At 42.6% G+C, this 26,195-nt stretch overlaps 2 protein-coding genes across 2 annotated transcripts in view; both read right to left on the bottom strand.

Annotated features, from left to right (window-relative positions):
- The window catches only part of LOC139338647 (ATP synthase subunit g, mitochondrial-like), a 154,196-nt gene that overhangs the window by 58,942 nt on the left and 69,059 nt on the right, over positions 1-26,195 (bottom strand). The window lies entirely within an intron of this gene.
- Positions 10,231-25,955, bottom strand: kiss1ra (KISS1 receptor a). Its single transcript, XM_070974795.1, has 5 exons — positions 24,684-25,955; positions 21,556-21,680; positions 14,438-14,573; positions 14,043-14,281; positions 10,231-13,857 (listed from the first exon to the last, which is right to left on the bottom strand). Exons 1-5 carry the CDS (start codon positions 24,934-24,936, stop codon positions 13,474-13,476), a joined length of 1,137 nt encoding a protein of 378 aa, XP_070830896.1. The 5' UTR covers positions 24,937-25,955; the 3' UTR covers positions 10,231-13,473.

The following is a 26,195-nucleotide window of genomic DNA, read 5'->3' as shown; positions in this document are numbered from 1 at the left end:
CGTTCGTATGCTGTAGTGAAAGTGACAGGAAGTCCAGGTGAGGGCGATGATTCCAGGAAGGTGTGACACCTGAATCATTTTATCTTTCCTCGCTTTGTGTTTCGCCAGCTGGGCACATTTTAACACTTGCACCGGTATGTTGTGCAGGAAAACGTGGAGGAAAAGGTGGACGGCAGTGCCAAGTGATAAATTCCACCACTTCTAATAAACGAGCACTCCTGCCGGCTGAATATCGAATTATGTATTCCGTAAATTTCATGGGTGTGCTCTCTGTTGTTGTTGCTAAAAATACTGACGGTGTCTGGACTGGACACTGTGTGCATTTCTAATAAAGCTGGAGTGACCCCAGAAGGTGTGTAATACCTGGACTCTGTCAGGCTTCCACGATGTGTAATCTCACACACCCATGTAGTCATGTTTTCATCAGACTTGCATTCATTTCCTGAAGACTCACCCGAACTGTAACCATAACCACGACTTGCCAAACCCTTACCTTAACCTTAACCTTAACTTTAACCTAAACCTAAGCTTACCCTGACCTGAACCGCAGTCTTCACCCCAAACTTTAATGACTTACATTATGGGGACTTGCATTTTGTCCCCATAAGGAATGCGAGTCCTCACAATGTGACTGTATAACAAAAATACATCCCCACAATGTAATACAAGTGCACACACACACACACACACACACACACACACACACACACACACGTCTGATCTGTGCCCAGACAGGCGTGTTTGTACTAGACAGACTGGCTGCATTTTAAATGTCTCTTGGCACCATCACTAATAATACCTGCTCCAGGTGACTTTACATGCTCTCCTACACACACACACACACACACGCACACACGTTCATCTTAGTGCATGTGGTCAAGTGCTTGATAGGAGTTAGTGGAGGTGGAGGTTACCGGCTCTCTCTGAGTGTTGTAACTGACGAGGTGCTCTGCTCTCTTTTGTTATATGAGTGTGATTTATGCCCCTAGCTGTGCTCTGTGCCCGCATGTATGTGTGTGAGCACACTGTATCCTGAAAGCTTGAAAGTAGGAAATGAATGCAAGTCTGACTTCTGGTTTCAAACAGGACACGACCCCCAGTCTCCTTATTGAAGGTCCTGCATCAGTATTACCACTGTTATGTTCTCTGCATGTACTCTAACTGTTGCATTAAGCCACTGTGAGGATTTTATTTTACCTACTTGTCATTTGACACCTTTTTTTTGGCGCATGAAACTTCAAGCGGTGAAAAACATTACGGAGAGGTGCTTGCCTGCGAGTAATTAGAATTATCAGCCGTCACACACACACGCTCACACACACTCTTAGAGTAACACAGAGGAAAAATATGCAGCTCTAAAGTTTCAGTTCACCATTTAATTGCTCGCGCCCAGTCGACCATTTAATTGCCTATACAGCAGAGAGTCGATGGCCTGTATAGCTTCTGTAATCAAAGTGACATTATCCCTATACGTGCAGTTGTGCACCACTTGATCTTACCTCACCTCATTGACGGTGTTTGTGTGTGTGTGTGTGTGTGTGTGTGTGTGTGTGTGTGTGTGTGTGTGTGTGCGTGCTATAGTGGTATAGTGGGGCAGCAGAGGCAGCGGGGGGATACAATATTCATTTTCAGCTCAAATAAACCTGGGAAATGAATACAGCTCTCTCACACCTCTACTCTGCTCCACTTAGTCTATACGTCAAACACACACACACACACACACACACACACACACACACACACACACACACTCATACTACGTTCTGTTTATGTGCTCATTGCTCCATTTATTTTTAGACCAGAGGCAGGATATTGGGTTTCATTAAATGTCCCAGACCCCTTTCTTTTCCCCTTGTCCCTCCTTCCCCACCCATTCCTCCACCTCTCACACACACACACACACACACACACACACACACACACACACACACACACACACACACACACACATGCTGAGTCCCAGGGGCAAGGTGGTGGTGTTGGTGTGGTTTCCTGCTTGTGTTGTGACGTGAGGCAGCTCTGCTTGCGAGGAGAAAGACCTCTTTGTGTCTGACCGTCTCTGCCTTTCCCCTCTTTCCACTGCCGACAATTATTTTCCCCTCCAACCCTCAGCTGACAGTTTGGTGTGTTAAGCCGCTGTCGTCATTCTTCATGTTGCTATTTGAGAAGAAGGGAAAAAAGACAGAGAGAAAGAATGAAAGAAAAAAGAGCAACAACTGCAGGTTTGGATTTCAGCAGCTGCACCTTTCATTTTCACGACTTTAAGTGTGACAACGGCTCGGGGGGCTCGCAGGCTGGAAATGGCCTCAAACAATTTGGGCTGAGGCTTCTTTTCATCAGCTTTATTTGCTGTATTTCTCCAGGCCAGACCAGGCCACCCAGAATTATACAACTTTCCTTTAAATTTTTGTTATTTTATATTTATCGCAGAACCATCAAGGCAAAGACCACAAGGCAATTTCCATCTCCACACGACAAGGAAAACATTTAACACCCAAATTTGTCCAGCCAGCCAGTTTATACAACATGCTACAATTCTCCGAGCTGAGAAATCTGTCAGTTGAGTCCAGTTGCTCCATTACACATCACTAACCTCGTCTCAGGGGGTCCCGCAAATGATCTGATGTGGTTTGTCTGGCCGGAGCAGAAGCAGCGGTGTCAACAGTCACACTGGTGTTTAAGCTGCAGTTTGACAAAGACAATTTTTCTGTCTTCACAAACATGCACATGCACAACAGTTTTCTTCCACAGAGTGAGCACCGTTGCCAAGAAAAACTGCCACACATCATTAGCCGTCTCTGCCAGACATCTTTTTTTTTTTTTTTTCAGCTTCTGTCTGACAGTGATTTGCTGCTTTGCAACCCAAGTGACTCTCTGTCTCCCTCTTCAGGAGCAACAGCTTGTGGGCTCTCATGAGATCACGCCACTGATAATTGCATCACACCTTTCTTGGGTCAGCGCTGCCTGCGACCGCTTCTGCCTTGAATGCACCGGGAAGCCTTTTTGTTCTGATTCACAATTGGACTCCTATCATGTGCTGCAGAGCTCCACTGGTGGAGAAACTCCCCAGCATCCCATTTAAGCCTGTGCCTTTTAAATGAGCTCAACCACAGCGCTGTCACACTCGTCATGTTGGCAGAAACGGGTCTAAAGATTAGTGACCCTAGTGACACATGCAGCTCTACAGAATCCCACTGTGAGAAAGGCTTTGGCTCAGTATAACCTGATGCAAGGCAAAAAAGACAACAGCCGGTTGGAGTGTAATGATGATAGCTGTGGTTTGTTCCCAGCTGGAGTCACTGCAATCTGTCAGCGTCTCAAGTTGAGGTTTCCATCTGAATGTAGAGAAAATTTAACTGAAATCTGCAGGAAAAAAAATAATCTAATGTGCATATCTATCCTTTACTGGTAAGCAAATATTAGTTTAGTTTATGAACAGCTGATGGCGCTAATTCTCCTGCCTGAGGGCAATAAACTATTGTAGAAGAATAAGAGGAAGCACCACAGTGTAATTAAATGAGCGCCAGTCAAACATCAAACAAAGGAAAACAATGTAGAAATCTGATGGAATTATGGCGGTCATGTTTATTTCAGGATCAATCAATTATTGATCCGCACAGACGGATGTTTTCATCTGTACACATATTTAGAAAGTCTGTGTCCATTGGACTTTGTCAAATTTTGCTTCGTATCGATATAACACCATCTTTTCCACCTCAGCCAAGCACAAACACGTTTTTCCAGGATTTCGCCTCCAGTTACGTTATGCACGATTTTAAAATGCACATAAAAACAGTTGGAAATGTCTTTCAAGCAAGTAGGTGATCATGACCCAAATTTACATTTATTATTCAGCTTTGGCCTCTAGTGGCCGTAGTAATTATGATGGGAGCAAAGGAGAGAGTCGGGTGCCGTAGTATAAAGAGCAAGAAGGTCCACATATGGAGGGAAGTGGAGTGGATGGCTGAATCAAACAAATACAGGACTTTCACCCGGTTGACCACTGCTCATGTCCTGCGTGAAAGTCAGTGTTGGTCATTTTAAGTTACAAGCTATTCAGTCATTGAGGTACAGTCTCTGATAGGGCCCGTACAGATCCATAACAGATCCATAACCCGCTGGGTTCCTGCTGGGTCCTTGGCTGTTTCGAGATCCCTGCTCGATGACGCAGTCAGCATAGCCCCGACTTGTAAGACCGCAGATGTGGCTCATTATCTGCTGACAAGGAGGAGCAGGGATTATGGACGCTGCTGCAGACTGCTGGTTTGCTCATTTGACTTTTTAAGTTTTTGTAAAACACTGATTCAGATATTTGTTTTAAGCTAACATGAAGGCTGCTATTTAAATCGAGTGAGCAAACAAGAAAGCTGAAGACGTCTCTGCTGTTCTTGCTAATTATTATGCATCCTTTCTGTGCCGTGGAAGCACCAAAAGATGCATTATTCAAGAAAAACTGAGAGTGATAGGCGTGGGAAATTGTCTTCTGTGCAACTGATCTTCTGTTAACAAGGTGTGTATTTATGTCGTCAGAGTAGCCAACGCATCAGTACCACGACATGCCAGGACAAACTGACACAATGTTTTTTATACTGGGACTGAACACTGACATGAAAACTGCAGAGCACAAAGCCTCAGTTTGCTTGGTTTTAGTCAGTATGAAGCTGCCTGTATGAAGATGTGCTCAACAAACACTGAAAATGCTGTCATAGAATGACTGATGTCTTCAAGTCTTCTTGAGATGATGAGCCACGAGGATTGGACAAGCCAAGAAATGGCAGTGATTTCAGGTAATTGCTTTCATTTTATATAGGCGACATTGAGGAATACACGTGAGTCCTGAAGTCCTGAAGCGGTTTCTTTGAACAGGCATCTTTCATTCCTCAGGAGGTCTTAAAATGTATCATCAAGATAGTGAAAGTCAGACGCCAGGAGAGCTTGAACTTGACCGATTGTGTGTGTCTCCCTCAGTGATGGGGGATCTGTACTGACCAGTTCACAAAATGAGCCTCGAAACCCATTTGGCATAAATACTACTCAATTTACCAGCAGGCACCAGCAGAAAAAAATGGCTGTGTCAGAGTGACATTACAATGAATTCTTATACTCTATTACACCTCCAGTTTACTGTCGAGTGGCGAGGCTTTAAACAGGAAGGTAAATAGCAGCCCACACGCCTCTCCTGGCTTTTCTCCAGACCATTTCTCATTATTGTTGTTGTTGTTACATTTTCTAAGCTGAAGATTAATTTCCTGTGGGTGCCACATGTTCAACCAGGTGAGATTATTTATCGTGTGGAGAGGCAGATGAAGAAGTTTATGAGATCTTAAAAGTCTCCTAACAGACAGACTTTCAAAGGTTCTGACGTATCTTAAAGATCAACATTTTCTTCCAGCTTGCCTCAAGAGTTGCTGCCAAGTTAAGTGAGAAGGAGCACCGCTGTGACAACAGGTGAGATATCTCAGCTGAAATGAAGCCCACAGAAACAGGAAAGGTGCTATTTGTCTGTCAGAACACGGGACGTCCGGACGACAAGTGTGGACACGAGACGCAGGGAGAGTGACGATGCTGATGAGTGATTGTCTGTTAGGAGGGTGTGGGTCAACAGATGTCAGTGTCATGATCTAAATCAGAGGACAGTGACCACCCACCTCCATACATTGCACTGCACAGAGGGGAAAAAAACAACCTCACTGCTCTAAACATTATTCATACCCAGAGCTGCAGTGAAAATTGATATATAATGTGGGTACATCTACTCCAAAGCGGCCAAAAAATGGACTAATTCAGGTGTAAAGTGGCTGTCTAGCAGATTTCAGTCCTGGTTGATTTGGGGACACCTGTAGGCCACATAAATCTGGGCGCAGCAAAACAAACTATCATCATATTAATGAAGACGTCAGGCAGTAATTGGCCTTCTTCCATCATTCTGTGAGCAGCTGTCATAAAATTTTAAGCTGCATCCATGAGTGTGCAGACAGCAGCGCACAGTGACGCTGAAAGGAGTTCGTTACTTTACTGAGAAGTTGGAGGTGTGCAGCCTGCAGCTCTTCATCTAACAGCACAACCTGTAAACAGTTACATCAGAAAATAAAATTATATGAAAGGAAGTGATGAATGCTGTTTATTGAAAATGCAGTGTTTTGGTCATAAAGTTACTACTTTGTATAATAGTCAAACGTATGTGGACATGGCTGTTCATCCACTTGTGACTTCATGAAGCTTCACTCTCCTGCAAGGCTTTCCTTTCCAAACTGGACAGCAGGGAATTGCTCTCATTCAACCACAAGAGCGTTTGAGAGGTCAGATACAGATTTCAATTATATAGTCTGTGTTCAAATTCAGGGCTCCATGCAGAACAGTAATTTTATTCCTCACCAAACCTGAAAAACCAGGTCTTCTGAACCTCGCTTTGTGCACAGTGATGCTGTGCGAGTGAAAGGACCTTCCTCAGATTGTGGCCCCGAATTTTAATGCACACTGTTGTTTTAAATGGATCTACGGGGGCCGAGGCCAAGACATAAAAAAGTCAAAAGTTTGTAAATACACATTTCAGAGGAATCTAATCTAATAAATCAACGTCCTTCTGAAGCACTGTTAGCACTGGGAGAAAAGACAAATGGCTGACGTTAAAGAGCACTCCAGACAGCTCACTATAAGCTTGAAAGGAGCAAAACTGATTGTATATATTCGGCTGTTAGACAATCACCATAACTGGTTCATCCATTGTGTTGCTTTCTGTGAATTCATTTAAAGGGGCTCTTTTTTGTCGCAATGTGCTTGATGCACTGCACAAAAGGAAGTGTTTCAACCAAGAGAGAGTGAGCTGAATCTATAACCACTCAATTAAAACCCCGAACAACTCAGCCTCCTTAGATGGTATAAAGAAGCCTTTGATGAAGGAGAAAGAGCAGGAGCGATACTTCAGCTGAGAATTCATCTTTTGGCAGTGGTGGATTAGTGTAAGAGGTGGAAGCATTCAGATCCTTTACCGAAGTAAAAATACTAAAACCACACTGAAATGGTGTCACAATTACCCAATAATAAATCAATAATTGATTGTATTTGGCTGTTTCCGAGTCGGTCATATCAACATCAATGCTGTCACATTTACTTCCATCCCTCACAGTAAGATGATCTTTCTAAGGGGGAAAAAAGCATCGGCCAAGTCCGATGTCTCAGTAAGTTCTGCTTTCTCTCTTCAAAGTCATTGTGATATAATTATTAGACACGTAAACGTTCATGTACACATGAACTTATGAGGTCGCTTTGGTCTAATCACAATCATTGAACATTGTTCCTGTAGATGCTTCCAGGAATAGTCTCGAGGACAAACTGTTGTCTTCAGCCTTTCTTGGAGTTTAGTTTGCTCCAGTGTGTGTGTTGCTGGATTGCTAAACACACTGAAGGCAAAAGATAATTAATTATATTGTTAATTAACATGAACTGCTGTCCAGGGTTTTGAGAATTTTCCAATATAGATGTTCTGTTTGGTGAGGGAGTTGCAGCCAGTCTGGTGTCTCTGAAATGCTTATTTATGGTGGTGATTAGAGAACCGAACAGGGACGTTTGTTGGTTATTTATGGTTTAAAAAGCATGCCGGCAGAGTTTTGGTAAACAGCTCAAACTTGCAGCATGTTTCACTTTGAAGCAGCTTTGAATTATCAGTGACATTGCACAGCAGGGTGAAATAAAACCTCTGCAGCTTTGGAAACTAGAGCGATTTTCATGAACAAATCAACATAAAAATGAAACCAGAGCAACGGGAAATGAGACGTCAACAGAATTGTGACAGTGAGGCGGTAATGGAAAAGCTTTGTCCACAATCTGAAGAATAAGAAACGCACTTGAAAATGTATTTTCTGTTTACTGAAGAGCAGTGTGTCTCAGGGAGAAACGCATTCGGCTATCTGATTCACTGCAGTGTGTGGTGGATTTTCACAGAGGTCAAGTTTTAATGTGGAGGTAAGATTGTCAAATTATCAAAACGACCAAACAGCTGGCCATTTTTTGACTTCAGAAAGACGTGATGATCCAACTAAAGTCTCATCAGAGGAGTTTATAACCAAAACATCTCTCTGAAACAAAGTGAAAAAGACATGTTTCAACAAAGACTCAACATTATGGTCCCCACAGCCCACAATGATGGCTTTAGTTTCAAACCGTTTACAATCTCAGAATGATTGTGTGATTACAGAGTTGGCCGTGTGAGGGTTAAAGCGTCTGTGCTTTGGGAATGTAACACTATCTGCAGCCCTGGCGCCAAAACAAAATGTTGGCAGATTCCTGCAAACCACGGATATGTAAAGTTTGTACATTTCATACGTATCATATCAACGTTTCTAGAATACGTAACGGTCACATGTACATGAGCTAACTTTCTCTCATCAGGAGGCAAGGCGCCATGACGGCTCGGCGGGCCGAGTATCAAACAGCAGACTATTGTTCAAGAAGAAGAAGAAGAAGAAACTGTACTTTATTCATTACACATTACATGCACACACTACATGCACACGCCATGCTTTTTGTGAAATGGGATGGGATTCGAACCGGGACCTTCTAGCTGTGAGGCGACAATATTACCACTTTTTCCACCATGCCACCCAAATGGCAAGCTCAAGCTGTGTTTGTGGCAACTAAACTGGGTGTTTAAGTACAAATGTACCATGGCAACATGCATTCTGGTGATAAGGTTGATGTATCCATTAATTTTGGGTTAATTTCCACGCACGGCAGATTTTGGCTGATGTGATGCGTCCTTGTTTGTTTTCACCTCCTCACCTCTGTATTATTAAGCACCAAGTCAGATATATTTTAGTTTCCACGTCTTAATTACAGCTTGGATGTCTACATGAGCACGAGTTAAAGTCTGTGAAGTGGCAATTAAGATAACACTGATAACGACGTGACTGACAAAGGTTTCTACTTTGTAAACTCTTCAGTTATTTCCTTCGAATGTATGTGTTCAGAAAGGCTGCAGTATACAAAAGAGAGAATCTACAGTATACAGGGTAAATGCATAATGGCCATCATTAAGAGATGTGTCATAGAGGAGCACACAAGCTGCATGAGTACCCTGCAGCCCTTGTGTTACAGGCTTGAGCGTTTTTAGTGAATCAAGCCTCCCACGTTGCTGCTTCCTGCAGCCTTTATTTGGCTCGACTTGGCCCTAAATGACGTAAAAGCCGTCTGTGCTGCTCATGTGTTTTTCAGAGCTACAGTTTAACTACAGTTAGCTACTCAATGCTGAATGGAGAACAATGGAGTTTAGACTCGGTACTGTCGCTAAGGTCATCTTCAGGGAGTGCGTTGGTGCACCATGTGAGCAGATCCTCTGCTCAGGAATGCTGAGTCATGGTTGTTGAAAATCAGCAGCGAGGACTGATCTTTTGTTATGTTTTCTCTTAGGTGCTATAGGACTGCTTATGACTCACTGAAAGAACACAAAGTGAAAAAATAAAAAACACAAACGTCTCTCGCCGTGACGTTTGTGTCAGTCCCTGACAATCGAAGATAAAGCTTTTCTTTCTTCTGCAGACTGCTCTGCACTCAACAGCAGGTGGTCAAACGCGCTTGCAGTATTTTTACTTTTTAGAATAGCACTTCATGCCATTCTTCTTTTTAAATCACAGGGTCGTCGGAGCCGATCGCAACCATTCCAGACGGTGCTTTTAATTCTATCAAAAGCACCACTAGATAAGACCTCTAGTTGCAGGAAGCCTACCAGTAATGGCTTGTTTTTAGGCTTCTGACTGGCCAGCAATTTGTGTTTTCATATGGCCTGCTTTTTTCAAACTGAACTAAATAAACCTTAGACATATCCTGTGGGGACCATGAAAGCCCGGACCAAATTTCCTCAGTGGTAGATGCAGACAGAAAATACAGAAAAACCTCCCCACTGCTAGTGTGGTTAAATTGATTGTCTTGCGATTGTCTTGTTGTGCCTAATGAATGGCTTTTATTTTGAAACTCTCTACATACAAACATCACCAAAATAAGGTAGTTTTGTTTTAACATTTTCTATCATTCTGATTATGATTAATCTTGTCAGTAAGGTCCTATTAGGTACTCATAATTAGCATAAAAGCTAATGGCAAAGGGCCTCTAGTCATTAATTTCATTTTCATTAATTTCTCCTGTATTTGCCCTTCAATTATTCTGCAGTTGTTTTTGATTTACTGACTAGAATCTAATAATTTTCTCATTTAGACAGTCAAGCAGTAAACAGACGAGTCCTTCTTTTAGTTTAATGGCCAACAAAAAAGAAAAATATTCTGTGTGGGATGATACATGATTGGCACCAACATAATGATGAGTTACAGTTTTTAATAGTTCCATTACATTCGTCCCACTATTCATAAGTTTAAAGGAAACTTACTGCAGACATAACACAACCCTGAGAAATTCTCAAATCATCACTGCTGCTCAAGTCATCTGTCATTTTCCCTTCAGTGACTGTCTTGATTTGATTTGCCCAAACATTTCATGGTCACTTTGTTTTATTGTTCAAGATTGAAGCTTAACTGAAAAAACTAACGACCAGAAGTAACTGACATGTGGTCGAATCACAATCTCACAAAAAGCGTAAATACAAGACAATACTTCATGTAAAGCAGAAAACGCACATATTATTGACGACCTTGGTCCTGATGGATGCACCGTGGTCACCGTGGTGGAAGAAATGCAGCTCAATTTGCATTCATTTAACAGCAATAAGCAGACATTAGCATTAATGAAATATGTTTAGACACGTTTTACAGTGGCACTCAGATAGAAATGAACCCCTGATAGCATGTCATTTATTCCATGCTGAATTTGCTGTGAAACTGTGTGACGTTTCTTTTAGTTGACTGCCTTTCATGCAATTTTAATTATTGTTGGAATTATAGATGGAGGCCTAATCACTAAAACAGAACAACTCAAAACCATTTGGATTAGATTAAAGGTGCTGTTTCAGTAAGAGCAAAAGCTTGTTAATTTGTGTGGATGGGGGTTTATGTTGTGCTTAAACTGTATTCAGGGGTGCATATACAGTAATTATTATGTAACACTGAACATGTTTGGTTACATCTTAAGGTCCATAACAGTTGCCATAGCTGAAGGCTTGTCTACTTCTGTGTGCAAAATGAGCCCAAATGTTATCTCAGTTAATGACAACCCTTGAGCACCTTTCTCTTATCTATTTATGGGTAATTATGGCAGCCCTGTTGGCTTTCCTTGCAAGACACTTTGATGTAATTCAATGGAGCCCTGAAGACAGGAAGTGCTACAATATCTACAATTCAAATGAGAGCTGCATTAGCAGATTTTCTATGGACCATTCTGATTTTGAATGTCACTGTGTGGGATGGATAGAAAAGGACTCCATCTCGACTGTGGGGAGCTGACAGGGGATTTGTAGATTTACCAACAATGATAGACTGTACTTCCATCGCCTGACAGCTGCACTCTGAAAAACCTCAAAATGCAGGGCAGAGGCCGTACGGGTCGCGTCCACCATTTGGAACTGAGTCTGTCTGACGTGATAGTACAGGGTTGTTTCTCAGAGATGTCACAACTGCTGCTCCAATAAACAACACCTGGATACACCAGGTGAAAGTGGTACTGCATGCCTGTGTATGTGCGTGCATGTTTCTGCATGCGCACGTGTATCGGGGAAGGTGTGAATGGTGATGTGTGGGACACAAAAGAAATGTAAACACCGTCTGTGCTTCACCGGTCGTAACCCCTGCTTCAGCCAGCTCCCACTCATCACATTTGGCAGCAGAGGCAGCGCCATTCAACTGGATGCTGGCTTTCTTTCTTTGGATTCTGACCAAACAGAAAAACATCACTTTAACCCTGTGTTGTCCTGAGCACACCGTGACACCAGAGAAGCATTTGCAAAATTGGGCTAAAATTACTGGGGATGAAAACATGACTTAGCAACCTCCATATAAATATATACAACACACTAATGACAAATACTGTGATCTGACAATATAACACCAGATACATTAAATATGAATTACATTTAACAACAGATTTTGGCAGATGTGAGGTTTCCTATTGTTTATGACAACTTGAAATCTGACATGAATGCTATTTACAGGGTTGAAACTCATAACAACTCCAATAAGACATAAATACAGTATACCTACAAAGCTAGAGCCAGGAGGCTATACGCTAACCTTAGCAGAAAGGCTCAAAATAGAGGGAATTAGCCAGCTTGGCTATGTTGAAGTTACAGATATGCATGGCAGTACACTAAAATATGTTTCTGAAAACATTGTTGGTGAGTAACAGGCAATGCAGTGACGGGATATTGATTCATATCTTATCAGCATGGCCTAGTTTGACAATTTGATCTAATTTTCAGGAGCCAGGCGAATCCATTTACATAAATTTGAGGATGATTGTGCAAATTCACATACGGCAAGTCGCCATGTCGTATCCATCACGCACCAGATCTGCTCTCCATAGAAAATGATTAGGATCTACCAGCTTGACATCCATCAATGGATCCACTATGTCTGTGCCTTAAAGCTCACCAATTAACATGTATGCTGTCTGTTATTTCTGTTTGTTATCTAAGTTACTTCATGAGCATTAGAGGTACTGTTGCATGTTTGAACTTTCAACAGGGGCCAGGCTGGACGTTGCCCCATGCTATCAGTCTTCGTGCCAAGCTAAGCTAATCACCTCCTGGCTCTGCTGTCATGTCTGAGCACTATGACATGAAGCTAGTCACTTCTCACATAACTCTCTGCAAGAAGCCCACAAGGCATATGTCAAACCCAAATGTAAAACTATTCCTCAAAAATGTGAACGTGTCAGCCTTTTTCCAGAATAACAAATACAGAAAGTATCGCTTGTTGAATTACTCTCTTTCTCTCCAGTGATAGGAACAAATGTCAACCATATAAATGAGCATAACATGTCCAGAGGCATCAGTTGTCGAGCCTTCAGTCACTTCAAAAATACTATATTCATGTGTCTTCATGTGTAGTAGCTGTCCAAATGCTGACTGGTTTCCACCAAAGCTGCCAGCCTTGTCAGCCATGATCTGACAGGGACTGGGACTCACACCTGCAGCTTTCATGCAAAAATCTTCTCTTTCACCATCAGATGTGCACCGCTGTCTTCTGATATTTGGCTGTGGTGTTTGGCACGTCGACAGATGACATTACAGCATGTGCCAGCACTGCCTGGCCTTGGCTGAAGAACAGGTAACAGACTGTGCCAAACACTGTTTGTGTCCATCCGTATTTTGAGTCTGTGTTTCCCCACATCAATTCATTAATTAGGTGTATTCATTAACATAAATGCGTCTGCCAAACAGACAGTCTGTCCTTTTGAATTCATTCAGTTGCTCGATTAAGACTTTCACACAATGAACCCAGGGCAGGAACATTTTCATTATTTTTATTTTCTTCTTGCAGCAATTGTCTTGAGTGCAAACAATAATCTCATTCGTTCCACTTTTAATTGTCAGATTCAATTCATTGCGTTGTTGTTGTTGTTGCCTTCCTCCGCGGCAACAAACTTGATCTCAGCATTGGCAGTCCTTGAAGCCATACTGCTATCTCTGACCTTGTGCTTGAACAGAAATGGGAAGGTTTTCCTGAAGGACTTTTGGAAGGTGGCTCCCATGAAACCATAAACTATGGGGTTGACCGAAGAGTTGGCGTAGGACATGCAGTTGGCCCACGTCTTGATCTTGTATGTGGCGTAGTTGGGCCGGTAGTTTGGGTAGAAAGACTGGAAGAGGACGAAGATCTGGATGGGACCCCAGCAGATGGCGAAGAGGAGAACGATTACGACCACCATCTTGGACACTTTGCTCCTGATACTGATAGTTCTCTCGGACAGGAGGTTGACCTGAGGATAAGATGACATTTTATTAAGATGTGTTCAGACTGAAAGCGAAGCAGCCAATACTCCAACCAAGGCGGCTAACATTAAAAGCGGGAAAATGACTATTATAATGTATCAGAAGCCACATTTTCACTTTTAAGTAGAAGTCATGCGATTATAACTAAGGGCAAAGCAAACCTTGTCCGTACCTGATAGTTGTTATCTACAGGTTCTACGGTGGGCTGGCCCACCCTCTTCACCATCAGAGTGTAGCAGAAGGAAATAGTGAGGACAGGCAGCAGGTAGGCAGCAATAAACTGGTAGAGGATGAAAGCCCTCTCATGTGTCTTAGAGGGGAATCTCTCCATGCAGTACTGCCTCGGGCCATACCAGTAACCCTCCTCTATACGCTGGTACATTAAAATCGGGGTGGACAGGATGAAGGAGCCTGGCCAAGACAAGGACAGAGTTAGTTAAAGTAGTTCAGACATTTATTCTCTTCAATTCTCTGATGAATTTTATATACAATTGCTCCAAATTATTCATTAATGGTGAATTAATTAAAAAAATGAATGTTAAACGTAGCCGAACGGGCAGGACATACCGATCCAAATGCAGACGCTGACGATCATGGCTACTCTCGGGGTGCGGTGGCGGAGAGATTTCAGAGGGTAGACTGTGACGTAACAGCGGTCACCGCTCATAGCTGTCAGAGTGATACAGGTGGCTTGGACTGTCACCTTAGAAAGACAGTAAAACAGACGCATGATGATCACATCCATTGTGTTCTGTAGACGTGGAAATCACAAGACACGCCCATTAATAATGAACCTGAACCGAAGACACAGAAAAAGTGCTGTGACTTGGATCAGCAGTTCTGTTTTGGTAGCAGTTCAAGAAGATCCCACAGATACAGAGGTACAGTATATTTGTATTCTAAGCATAACGTAGGAGTCCAAAGACCTTTTCTAACAAGGCCGAAAAATCTGTTTTGTGCCTACGTAGTCACTGCTGTGGTGTTATCTCAACACCTCCTCATCCCGAGGAGTCACACACCGACACTGCCGGTTTGTTACGCTCCTCATACAGATACGCCAAAGGCAACCTTCCTGCCAGGACGCCTTTCTGATACAAGGCTAACATTATGAAGTAGCTGCAGTTGTGAAAAAGCTTGCAGTTTGGTTGGTTCAAAACTGCTTGGTTAGGTTTAGGAAATCGTCGGTGGCTTTGGGTTCTGTGGATGGAGAAGTTGCTACATGTATGAGCATCTCATATTGGCTTTACTTTGGGGTTATCTTAAAGCTCAGTGTGTCTCATACACATGGTAAAGGGTACCTTAAGCCAGCATATCGTTTTTTCCCAAGAGGTGTGACATGATGTCAATATTTGACACTGTGCCAATGAGACCACGCTCGTGTTTCTAAAAGCATATTTGGTAGCACACTGTCTCTTGAATTATCAGAGTTTTTTAAGCATTTGTCTTCTCTCTGTCTAAAAAAAAGCACGTGGCAATTGTTTAAGCTGTACAACAGATGTAAAGTGTCAGTGATTACTTCAAGCGCTCAAAGCTACAAATGATACATTTTTCCACAGTTTGTGCACAGGCCATTAAAGGCAGCCTATCACCAACTAATGAGATCTGCTCATAATGCTTGGTTGGCCCTAATTGGAACAGAAGTTGGCCATCGCCTTTCTAATGCCGTCCTGTGCATCCACTCTTATAGTTCACCCCTCATTTAGAAGCAAAGGGGAAGTTCAAGCAGCTTTTTTGTCCTCAAAATTATTTCAGACTCGCTCTCCAACTTTTTCAAATGAGCTCTCGTGCTTTTCAGCTAAAGAGAGTGCGGGAGGAGGAAGAGTGAGGAAACATACGGAGGAACAGGAAGAGGGGAAGCAGAGAGGAGGCTGCGTTCGCGATAAGTGTTTTTAATTAGCATATGAACTATGAAATCATTCAATGTCATTTCCAGGCTTCAATGATGCCTGAGTCAATTAAAGTCTGGCACATCAGAAGGATGCTAATTCAAGGCAAAATGTTGAATTCATGTGGCAACAGAAATGTTCAGGCAGTTCACACAGTCCACCTGCTGATAAAAACACTTCATTTTACTCAAATCTTATAGTTGTTAAAAACACTCTGACAGCCTCTGATGTTTCCTTTATGTGCTCACATGTACATTGATTTTCAGCACAGCAGCCCTCATCACAAAGTGATATCTTCTTCACTTTGAATGTGCGTACTTCTGAGGGCCATACTGTGTTTTATGTCGGTGAACTAATCCATATTGCTTTGAAAAATGTGCAGCATGGTGAGAAATGAGGGGTCAGAAGTTCTCTCTATGCGCTCTTTTCCGAATAGGATCTAATTCTGTCCCTCTTTTGTCTATGTATCTGCCAGTGCCTCTTTCTCTTTTTCTCTCTCCACCTCTTATCTGTGACTGTGAAGCCAGCACCCATTACCCTCCAGAGGTTTGGAGCACCACACCAGCCTTTCAAAGGATATGATGAGAGAGACAGAAAGGGGTCATGATGAGTTCAGTATTGGGGCCACTGAGGAAGTGGGCTCAATTTTTAAGACGCCTGGTGCATTAACTACACTGTGCCCTGTTATCTTCAATGCTAATGTGTAATCAAAAAAGGCTTGGGCATCGCAAAGAGAATATATTTAGACCATCTCCATTTCTTCTCATACAGTGAGATGAGAAAAGATTGGATTATGTTTAACAAAGGTTGGATTTTATGTTACACATCCTTCCTAAAACAATAGGGAGCGATTGTGTCTTTAAAGGCTCGGGTGAGAGAGCTCAAGATGGTGAAAATAATTCATGTGTGATTGAGGTTCCTGACAGGAAGAAGCACTTCCACCCAGCAAGTAAACACATTTAGCTTCATTAGGACATTCCTCTGTTGATTAGGTAGGACATGATCTGACAGATAATGTACATAATCAGCTGCACGAGATCAAAATGATTTACTTTTGACTTCATCTATTTAGGAAACATGATTATTATGCTTGACGTATGTTCATTATGCTTAGAACACGGGAAGCATCTTATCTAGCTCGGCCCAAATGCGCTGCTTTGAAGACTATCCATACACGGTCCTTATGAAAAGTCAATGACATCTTTTATTTAAAAACAGCCATAAAACTAAATAAACATAATAAAGAATTATGCAATAGATCGAGTAATAAAGACATCTTTTGCTATTAGTGAAAATGTAGTTTATCGTGTTGCTTTGAAGAGAAGCCTAATTTATTCATGCAACCACTTTAAATATTCATTAAAAGAAAATCTATCATGAAGTCGAGTGTTGCTAGTGGGCATTTTTCTAACTGGTGTCCTAACATCTGATTTTACCGACGTGAAATACTGCCATAGGTTGGAAAGGAGCTGTCTGTGTCTTTCTTTGCAACCACCACCTCTTACAGTAACACCACCATGATTAAACTCTAAGAATAGAGAAGAGGATGTGAGAGGTGTGAAAAGTAGAACTCTGTCTTGAATTCAGTTGGTGAGGGTTGAAAGTCCTCAGGTCATGAGATAAAGAAACGAAATAAGGAGAAATGTATCACACTTTCAAAGGGATTCACAGTACGTTCTGTCTGAGTATTTTGCATACCTCCTCCTCAGTGCAACAGTAACAACGTCAGTGTCTGCAGCAGAGGTGCAGCGTGTAGTTGTGTAAAGTGTAAAGCCCTGTTAGCCCCTAGAGGCTGCAAAATTCATTACACCCCACATAAACTTTTAAAAACTGTTCGTTTAGATTATTTAAGCTCCTTACCAGAGGCAGATATTAAAGTAAACTCTGGTGCTGGAGGACGGACCACTGAAAAAGGAGTCTGTCCCTGAGGTTTAATGAATATTAGAAAATGTGTGGGATAAGGGGCTTTTTTCCTGTCTTTATTCAAGAGTGTGGTCCTTCAATTTGAGGGCATGACTCACTGATTTTACCTTCAGATTTTGTAATGCTTCCCCTCAAAGCCCTGCCCTTGCACTCAAATTGCCCGTTTGCATGTCGATTTGCTCTGCTTCTGCTCAAACTGTGTGCTTGCACTCATATATTGTATATAATATATATTGTTGCTTGCACAGGCTTCGTCCAGCATCAGCCCTTCACCTCGCACTCAGGCTGATTTTATGCTCTATATGTGAGTCAATGTGTCGTGCAATGGAACACGGGGCCAAAATAGTGTTGGTTTTAACCTTGTTAACATGACTTAAATGTTTACACATACATGCACAGGTACTCTTCCACTATGTTGAGGAACAATGGCATCAAAATGCATCATGGAGGTCACTGCTCCAACACTCCCATGATGTGGACCCCAACAGCAGTGTCGGCAGTTTTGGATGACCTGGTTGGACCTCCAGTTACAAGTAACCCACTGTTTTCTTTTCAGGCTTCTGATTGGCCAACACAATTGGGGTTAGGGTCAGGGTTATATCATCTCAGCATGTTCTTGACAGCATTTCAGTTATGTTTTTGCATTTTCATTACAATGGAGATTTTTGTCTTTAAAAAGTGCTAGTGTGGATGGGATTTTTATTTTTTTTAGAACGAAGGAGGAAAACATCAATTTTCAGACTTCTTGTGCAATACTCTTGTCAAAATTCCCCAACCAATAGAAGATGTACTGTTCTTAGAGCGTCTTTAACGGGTGAACACTCTTAAATCAGGTCCATCCAGTCCAGCCCTCCAGGTCTTTACCCTCTATCACATAATACAGCTCTGTCGTTCAGCTGCGGAGATAATGAAAACACAAGGGCTTGAAAAGGAGAAAGGGAGCAGAAAATTTCTTAAAATAGTAGCAGTATTTGGGTAATCATGTCATGTAATGTTGCTTCAACAGAAACAGGCATCGTTCACTTCAGCTGCTGCTTCCCTTTTGGTCATCACTGAACTGTGTACATTTTGAAATATTACTCAGGTAACGGCCTATATGAATTTCAAAAGAGGCTCAGTCTCCTGTCTCACTGTAATAATTAAAAACCTAGTTAGCCTTCTCTCATGCACATGTAATAATAAATGGTGGCTTCAACGCACATGCAGGGTTGGACAATGAATAGCAGAGAAAAACAGAAAGAAAAACCAGCAAAACAGAGGCCTGCTTAACAGACAGTTGCTTTTTTGATTTTTCCAAAGGAGGAGGTCTAGGCTCAATTGTCATCCTCAAGAGTCCTCGATTCTCCAAAGGCAAGCTCACAGGTAGGTACTCGTCTCCATGTTCAGATGAATAAACTAAATCACGTCTCCGTGTTTTCAATTAAAAATGCTTTTAGCTTTCCCCTGCGTGTGTTCCTGGCCTGCCTCTCAGACTGACATCTTACTCTTTTATGCTCAAATTAGTCCTTTAAATCTACGCATTCAGAAGCAAATTTCTTCCTTTTTTTAAAGCCTGACACGTCGTCTCCTCCTCCTCCCTTCGATCTTCACTCTGAATGAAGTGCTGAACCCAATCTCCAAATAAAAAAGCAAATTTTATAAATTCACCACATATTTTAATGAAGTCTCTCTTTTTTCTTTCCTAAGCTGACACCGTGGGGACTTTCAGATAAGAAAAAATATTTTATTTAGGCCTAATGAGCGTATTAATCATTACTTTCACATTCTTAGAAAACGTATGTTATTAGCCTCTATTAGTGTGAACAGACTCACATGGAAAATTCCTAATGATGACTAGATATGAGAAAATGTGGGCTGTGGGCTGGATGGGGAGTGTTGGTGGGCTGGACCTGGCCTGTGGGCCACCAGCTCAAGAAATGGGCTGGATCGAGATTGACTTGTCGTTCGGTGCGGATGCAGAACGAGGTCCATACTTTGAGAAGCCCTGGTCTAAATTTGGCATCACTTGACAGTTTATTAACTTAACAGGATGCCAGTCTCCCCCCGCTTCTTTTAGACCCTCAGTGACAGTAAAGCCTTTTCAAGCCGTCAGGGTCTGCGTGTCAATTGAGTATATTTTTGGAGTACTTTATAGTTATTAGGGTGTGGTTTAGTGTAATTGCAGTATAGCACAGAAACATGGCCTTTCTAAGATTTGAGCGTTCACCCGCTCATTGTGACATGCTGTGCATACGAGGGCGTTTTAATTGGCTATCCCCTTTGAATAAATTGCATGGAGCCAAGAGGTTGTTGCTTTGAATCTTGATGATGCATTTTCACAAGGAAGATTTGTACGTGTAATAACTACACTGACTGCCAGGGGTTCATGTTCAATGCTGTATAACTTTACAGCAAAATCTGTCATTGCAGGGCGGGAGAGTGTCAGTGGTTACTCTCTGCCAAGTCACAAACCAGGGAAAGGTGCTTCTGTCACAGTCTACCTCGCTGTCCCACCTCTCCCGAGCCCCTTTACTGCCTTTTTCCATCCGTCTGCCAAATGTCCTCAGGCTTTCCCTCCTTTCCACATCAACTGGCTGCCCCACCCATCCACACACCTGGCCCCACCCCTGATCTTTCCTCTGCTCAGCTGTTTCCCAGCCTTCATCGCCCATCTGCATCTCATTTCCTCGTCAGCCCTGCAGATACTCGACAAACCTATTCCCACTCATACTCTGTCAGGTTGTCTCAGTTGCTTCCTTGCTTTATGGTTTTTGGTTTCAAGTTTCTTGGAAATCAAAGTCTACAGAGTGTTTTAGCATCTCTCAGGCCATTGTTTTGGTTTTATGGCCCACAACTTTACTCTCTGCCGACCCAATTTCCATCACATCTGCCAAATCTCAACTACGCATTGCTGGGACTGATGCGTCAAGCAAATTCACTGGTTGATTCAACCCCATCACGTAGGTTCACGACAAAAACAAACTCAAACATACAACATACAATTGTGAAAGAAACAGCTGTACTTTTAGGTAACATCACAAATATCCAATATCCCATTAGTTAGTCAGAAAAACGAGGCCCAAGTTGAAACTGAATTGAACTTCTGTACCAGCGCAGCAGCAAGTCATAAAATCCAAGTGGTGTGCAGCATCTGAGTTAGAAGTGCCTCAAGACTCCAGCGAACCACCACAGCACCATGTGTAGAGGGTTTAATGGTCCCTTAAGTGCTGCTGCTGGTTAGCTGGGTCAGATGGTGGCATACATGTACTCCATACATCTCTCTCCCCCAGTTCCTGTCTGCCCCTCTCCCTGTCCAACAAAGGCAAAATGGCAGAAAAATAATTAGAAACAGAAATCTACAATTTGTGGAACCACGTTGTTCTGAGTCATGAAAACTCCCGACCGTCTTTTCTGTTGGAGTTTGATTGTTGCTTGGACATCCTTTTGGCTGCTTTGAGCGATACTTTGATGTGTGAATGAAACTCCTTTCATTCGAACTCCCTTGAAAACTAGAAATAAATGCAACAATGGCACTTTTTGATTGAAGCTTTCTGGAGACAGTTCTCCACTGTCATCTTTAAAAGGACAGGCTGTGGCCTCTTAGAGTGGATTAAAAAGGTTGGTGTTTCTATGACACACAATTGAGTTATGAAACCAGCACACATTTGGCTGCTCTTGGTGAAGAGCATTTGATTGTACCAAGGTTGTAAGTGTCATCACTGAGAGGAAATTTACTGAATTATTCCATTACAAGTTTGTTCAGTTCAAGGGCAAATCCAACATGTTTGACCAACGTGTTTTTTCAGCACCCGCTGAAGAAAGCACAGTGAAGTAGCACTTCTGTGAAAGCACACTGTCACATTATGATTGCAGTAAGGTTGAAAAACACGTTTTTACCTGCTGTAGAAAGGCAACAAATTTGCACATGAAGTTGCCAAAGATCCATCCAGGGAGAGGATAGAGGGTGGCCGTGAAGGGGACGCAGCACACCAGGAAGATGATATCAGTGGCAGCCAGGTTTGCTGCACAGAGAGAAAACAGCATACAGGATGTCAGTGAACAGCGCTTTTCAGATCGAAGGCTGTGCCAGGCAAATACGACACCGGCTCTTCAGTGATTTTTTTAAGAGAAACATCTAACCACCATCCTAATGGTGGACATGCTTTTAATTAACTCACAAAAATTGGTATGCTGTGGTATTATACTGCCTTTACAGAATGTGCAGGCTCGACTGCACCACAGCAGAGCTTAAGCAATTTATAGTTGATCCACAAAAAATGAATCCGTTACCAATCATGTAAGTCGTAAAATATACCAAAAATTCTCAATTGTAAATATTTGCTGGTTTTATTAGTATTTGAAGTCCTCCAAGTTAAACAACAAACACGTCGTCCATGGCCTCTAGTCAGTAACAGGACAACGTTTTTGTCTGTGCTTCCCCAAACTGTTAAAAGCCACTGTTGAACAATGTCCATGGTGGACCTCCTCCTGACATGGACTGAAACAAGAGCGTGTTGTGAAATTTTACAGACCAAACAACTGATTAATCGGGAAAATTTAAGACAGATTAATCCATAGTGAAAATAATCTTTAGTGGCAGCCCTCCTCCCGGACTGTTCTTATTCCCAGGTCTTCAAATACAGACGTGTTGTCCCACTCCTCAACATCTCATACAGATGCACAAGGTACAAGGAACCCTGTATGAGACACACCAGGCTTTCAAATGACAATATAAACACATCTGCAGCAATATTAGCTCAGAGCAAGGTGAGGTAGTATAAGGTGCAAAAAGCCTTCGCCCTGGGGGCTGCTGTTCCTCCCCACAGTATCGTGATGTACCAGGGGTTGACAGAACTACAAGCAACACCTGCCACAATCCAATGCAATTCAGTCCAACTCCCGTGCAGCAAACATTACCTCCCTGAAGGTTGTAATGTTTAGTTTTGTGGACATTGTGTTGATTGAATTGTTTCTGTCCCCCCACAGGACTGTTGGTGGCTGTCTGGTTCAAGTGAGGTCAAGTTTTAGGAGATTACTCCAGACTCTCCACCTGTTTATATGATGAATTGCTGTACAGGTAAACAAGCCCGCAGCGGGTCGCACCTACACGCACAGACTCTTCTAAAAACACATCATCTAAATTCACGCTGCCGACCTAATACCTTTGTACGCCATTCCTGTTTAAGCAGAGCCCTTGCAGTGATAACCTCTGCTGTCTGATCTCGTTTCCCTTTTTCCCGTTTTAATCTGTCACTCGGACAAATATGCCGCACAGTTTCCTCTTTGTTCTACTGATCAAATCACATTACAGTGGAAGGACCATTAGGATGAAGGGTGGGCAGATGGCGCAGGGGCTAATCTAATGTTGCTGAATATTAAACAGTTTCATTGCTGTGGCCTTGGGATATTATACATCTATCCTGATCGAATTCTTGTTGTATACACAGTGCATCATGCAAACACAGACACAAATGATTTCGACAGTAAATCACAGAAATGCATTAACTGCTTTGCCTCATTTCCACATCACGATGCATCTGGATGGATGGATTTTTTATTATTTTAATTCTCATCCTCTGTGGACTTCATCTCGATAAATCAATCACCTCTGCAATTCTTGTGACAGGTGACGTCGCAGCTCTGCCAGACATGCTGTGATTGACTTCGACGACAAAAATCAATCACCCAGGCGTCAAAGTCAATGTGCACTGAAAACCAAAGCAGACATAGGGCAGTTGCATGATTGATTATTTTGTGCTGCTGCCTGTCTTAGCCAGGACTCTCTCTATTCTTAATCTAAATCTCAAACATAAGTCAGACCTATCTTAAGTAAAGGTTAAAAAACGTGCTCCCATGATATCTCTTCTTTTACTCGATACAGTTGAGATTGATTAAATTGTTCAGACATCTGCACACTAAAAACCTGGAGTGGAAACGCAGAGAAATTCAAGAAAAATGTCAAAATTTCACAAAAAGGTTTTCATATTTCGCATTAAAGAGCACTGGAAAAGGATTTGGCAAATAAATGAAGATGCACGCGATGCATGTGACTGACACGCCACTCAGGCGGAACATCAGATTTACACGGACCAATGAGGAGAGCGTAACATTCCTCAAATGACAACAGGAAACAAAAATAAGTACTAAGTTTCAATCATGATTTCTACATAGTTTTCCATCATTTGAGGTTTTACTGGGGCTCTTTTTATTATCATCTTGTTGCATCCTCTTCTTCTTCAATGGTTTAATGGCACCTGGCAATCATCATTTAGCAGTAGTGGATGGAAATGCGGATGAATGGCTCTTTCTTGGGGTTATATTTGGATGTAAACTCTTTCCATACTGAGACTTTTTGGTATGAAACCAAAGGAAACTGAGCTGATGGCAACAAATTTAGGAGCAACTCTGTTTTAACTTTCAGCGCATTTTTATTGTTGGTTACTTTTCTGTCACCCTCAGAACTCTCTGCACGGTCGTCAACCTCTGCAAATAAGCACAAACAAGCAAAGCACAATTTGAAGCCGTGCGCTCTTGAGCTATTAAAAAATGTTCACTTGCACAAATTAATCATTGCAAATGCCTCCAGCAGATCATTATTACTCCTGGTTATTTAATTTCTCCTAAAGTGTCCTGACTTCAGTTTCAACTCAGGACACGTCTGACTGCCCGTCTCTTCCTCTTATGTTAAAAATGAAGCCTGTAATGAACATGGACAGCCACAGCCACATGTCAACTGGGCAAATGGACAGTGAGTGAAATTACACTGCGCTACCTTTTGAACCCCTGAAGGTCTTTTGAAGCTGCTGTCGGCACAGAATGAAGTGTTACAGCACAGATGAAAGAGACAGAGACAGGCATCAAATAACTATATGATACATTTGAAGTTTGCACACTGGGAGCATGTAATAACGTACAAATCCTAGCCCACCGATCTGCAAGATTTCCTGAGTTTGAATCTGTTTTTGCATCTGTTCCTGTCACAAAATACCGGAGCTGAGAAATACCAACAGAAACACTTAACTCACCTATGTAGAAGTTGGTTGCCGTCCTCATCTGCCTGTGTTTGGAAATGACATAAATAACCAGAGAGTTGCCCACCAGTCCGACCAGCATGATGAGGGCGAAGAAGAGAGGGACCAGCCAGGCGTCCGTGAGGAAGGGGTGCTGATCTCCTTCATCCTCCTCATCATCCCTGCGTCTTCCCAAAGAGAAGTTTGCCTCGGAGCCGTTGATCCAGACCTGCTCAGTGGAGTTCCAGAGCTCCTCGGAGGAGTACATTGTGACAGGATGGTTGTCAGGGAGGTGAGAGACAAAGTGCTGATTGTGAGAGGTATAAGAGAAGAGAGTGAGTGTTCATGTGAGATGTTCAGCCTCCTGGGTGTCCTCAGGTTAAAGAAAGAAGTATGGAGAGTAGACTGTAGGTGCAGTAACGAGAGGTGAAAAGAGGTGTGAGGTAGGCAGAGATGATGATGGAGGAGAGCGTGTCTGAGGAAAGACTGAGTTTGGAAAGGAAAGAAATGGAGGATTGAAAGAGAGCAGGGAAAAGTTTACAAGGTGAATGAAAAGGTGGAGTAATAGAGGAGACAGAGTGAAAAATGGGACAGATAAGATGGGACACAGATCCCTCAAGTTGTGAAGCAGTGTTCATTTCAGTGCAACAAGGGAGAAATTGAATAGCAGGTGAGCGAAGGAGGAGAAAGTGCTTCTTTTGTGCAGATCAGGTTGAATGAATGCTGCCACGACATCGCGCCTCAGAGCTTTAAAGCACGCTGTGCTTCTGACTCGCAAGATAAGCAAGCCTCCAGGCAGCCCAGGGGATTTGTTCACAAGGAGCAGAGTGTGTGCTGAGAGGCAGACAAATGTCTTCTATGAGCTCGGTTATCAAATACCCAAAGGTAAACAATCCAGCGTACTCGCGGCTTCCTTTTCTTTTTTCACCTCTCTTTGTTCCACTCTCCGTAGTGAGGTTCAAGCATTTCTCTCTCCCCGTATCTTAACCTTCCATTCAGGGTTTTTGTTTTGGAGGACGGAAGAGTCACTTCATTCAAAGAGAACCTCGGCTTGTGTGGGAGTTGATATTTGCTCTACAACCTTGACAAAAGAAGACAACGCGCTTTGTGTAAAAAAAAAAAAAAAAAAAAAAAAAAGAAAGAGAAAAACCTCAAGCATCATCCAGCGTTCATTCTTCCAGCACGCCTGAGTTGTAATGTTTCAGCGAGAGCAGCCTTGACTTTGAGGGAGCTTGAGAGAGCAGAGAGCGAAGGAGATGCTGACGGCTTTATAGTACGAGAAAGAGCAAGGATGCACAGACGCAGTGGGGAGGGGAGGCACACACACACACACACACACACACACGCAGTGAGTCTGAATGCACGTGGGCTACAGCATGATTCTGGGATAAATAGCTAATGTCAGGGTCTCCTAGCAACGTTATCCCTCAATCCATCTTTTGTACCAATTTGCCCAAAAAACACACACACTCTCTCCCTGTCTTCTCTTTCTGTTCCACAGGGAATCACATTAACATAACTCCTGCA

Source organism: Chaetodon trifascialis, chromosome 11, assembly GCF_039877785.1.
Source record: "Chaetodon trifascialis isolate fChaTrf1 chromosome 11, fChaTrf1.hap1, whole genome shotgun sequence".
Taxonomy (NCBI): Eukaryota; Metazoa; Chordata; class Actinopteri; order Chaetodontiformes; family Chaetodontidae; genus Chaetodon; species Chaetodon trifascialis.
The sequence above is the reverse complement of the archived record's forward strand: the minus strand, read 5'-3'. Positions and strand labels throughout refer to the sequence as shown.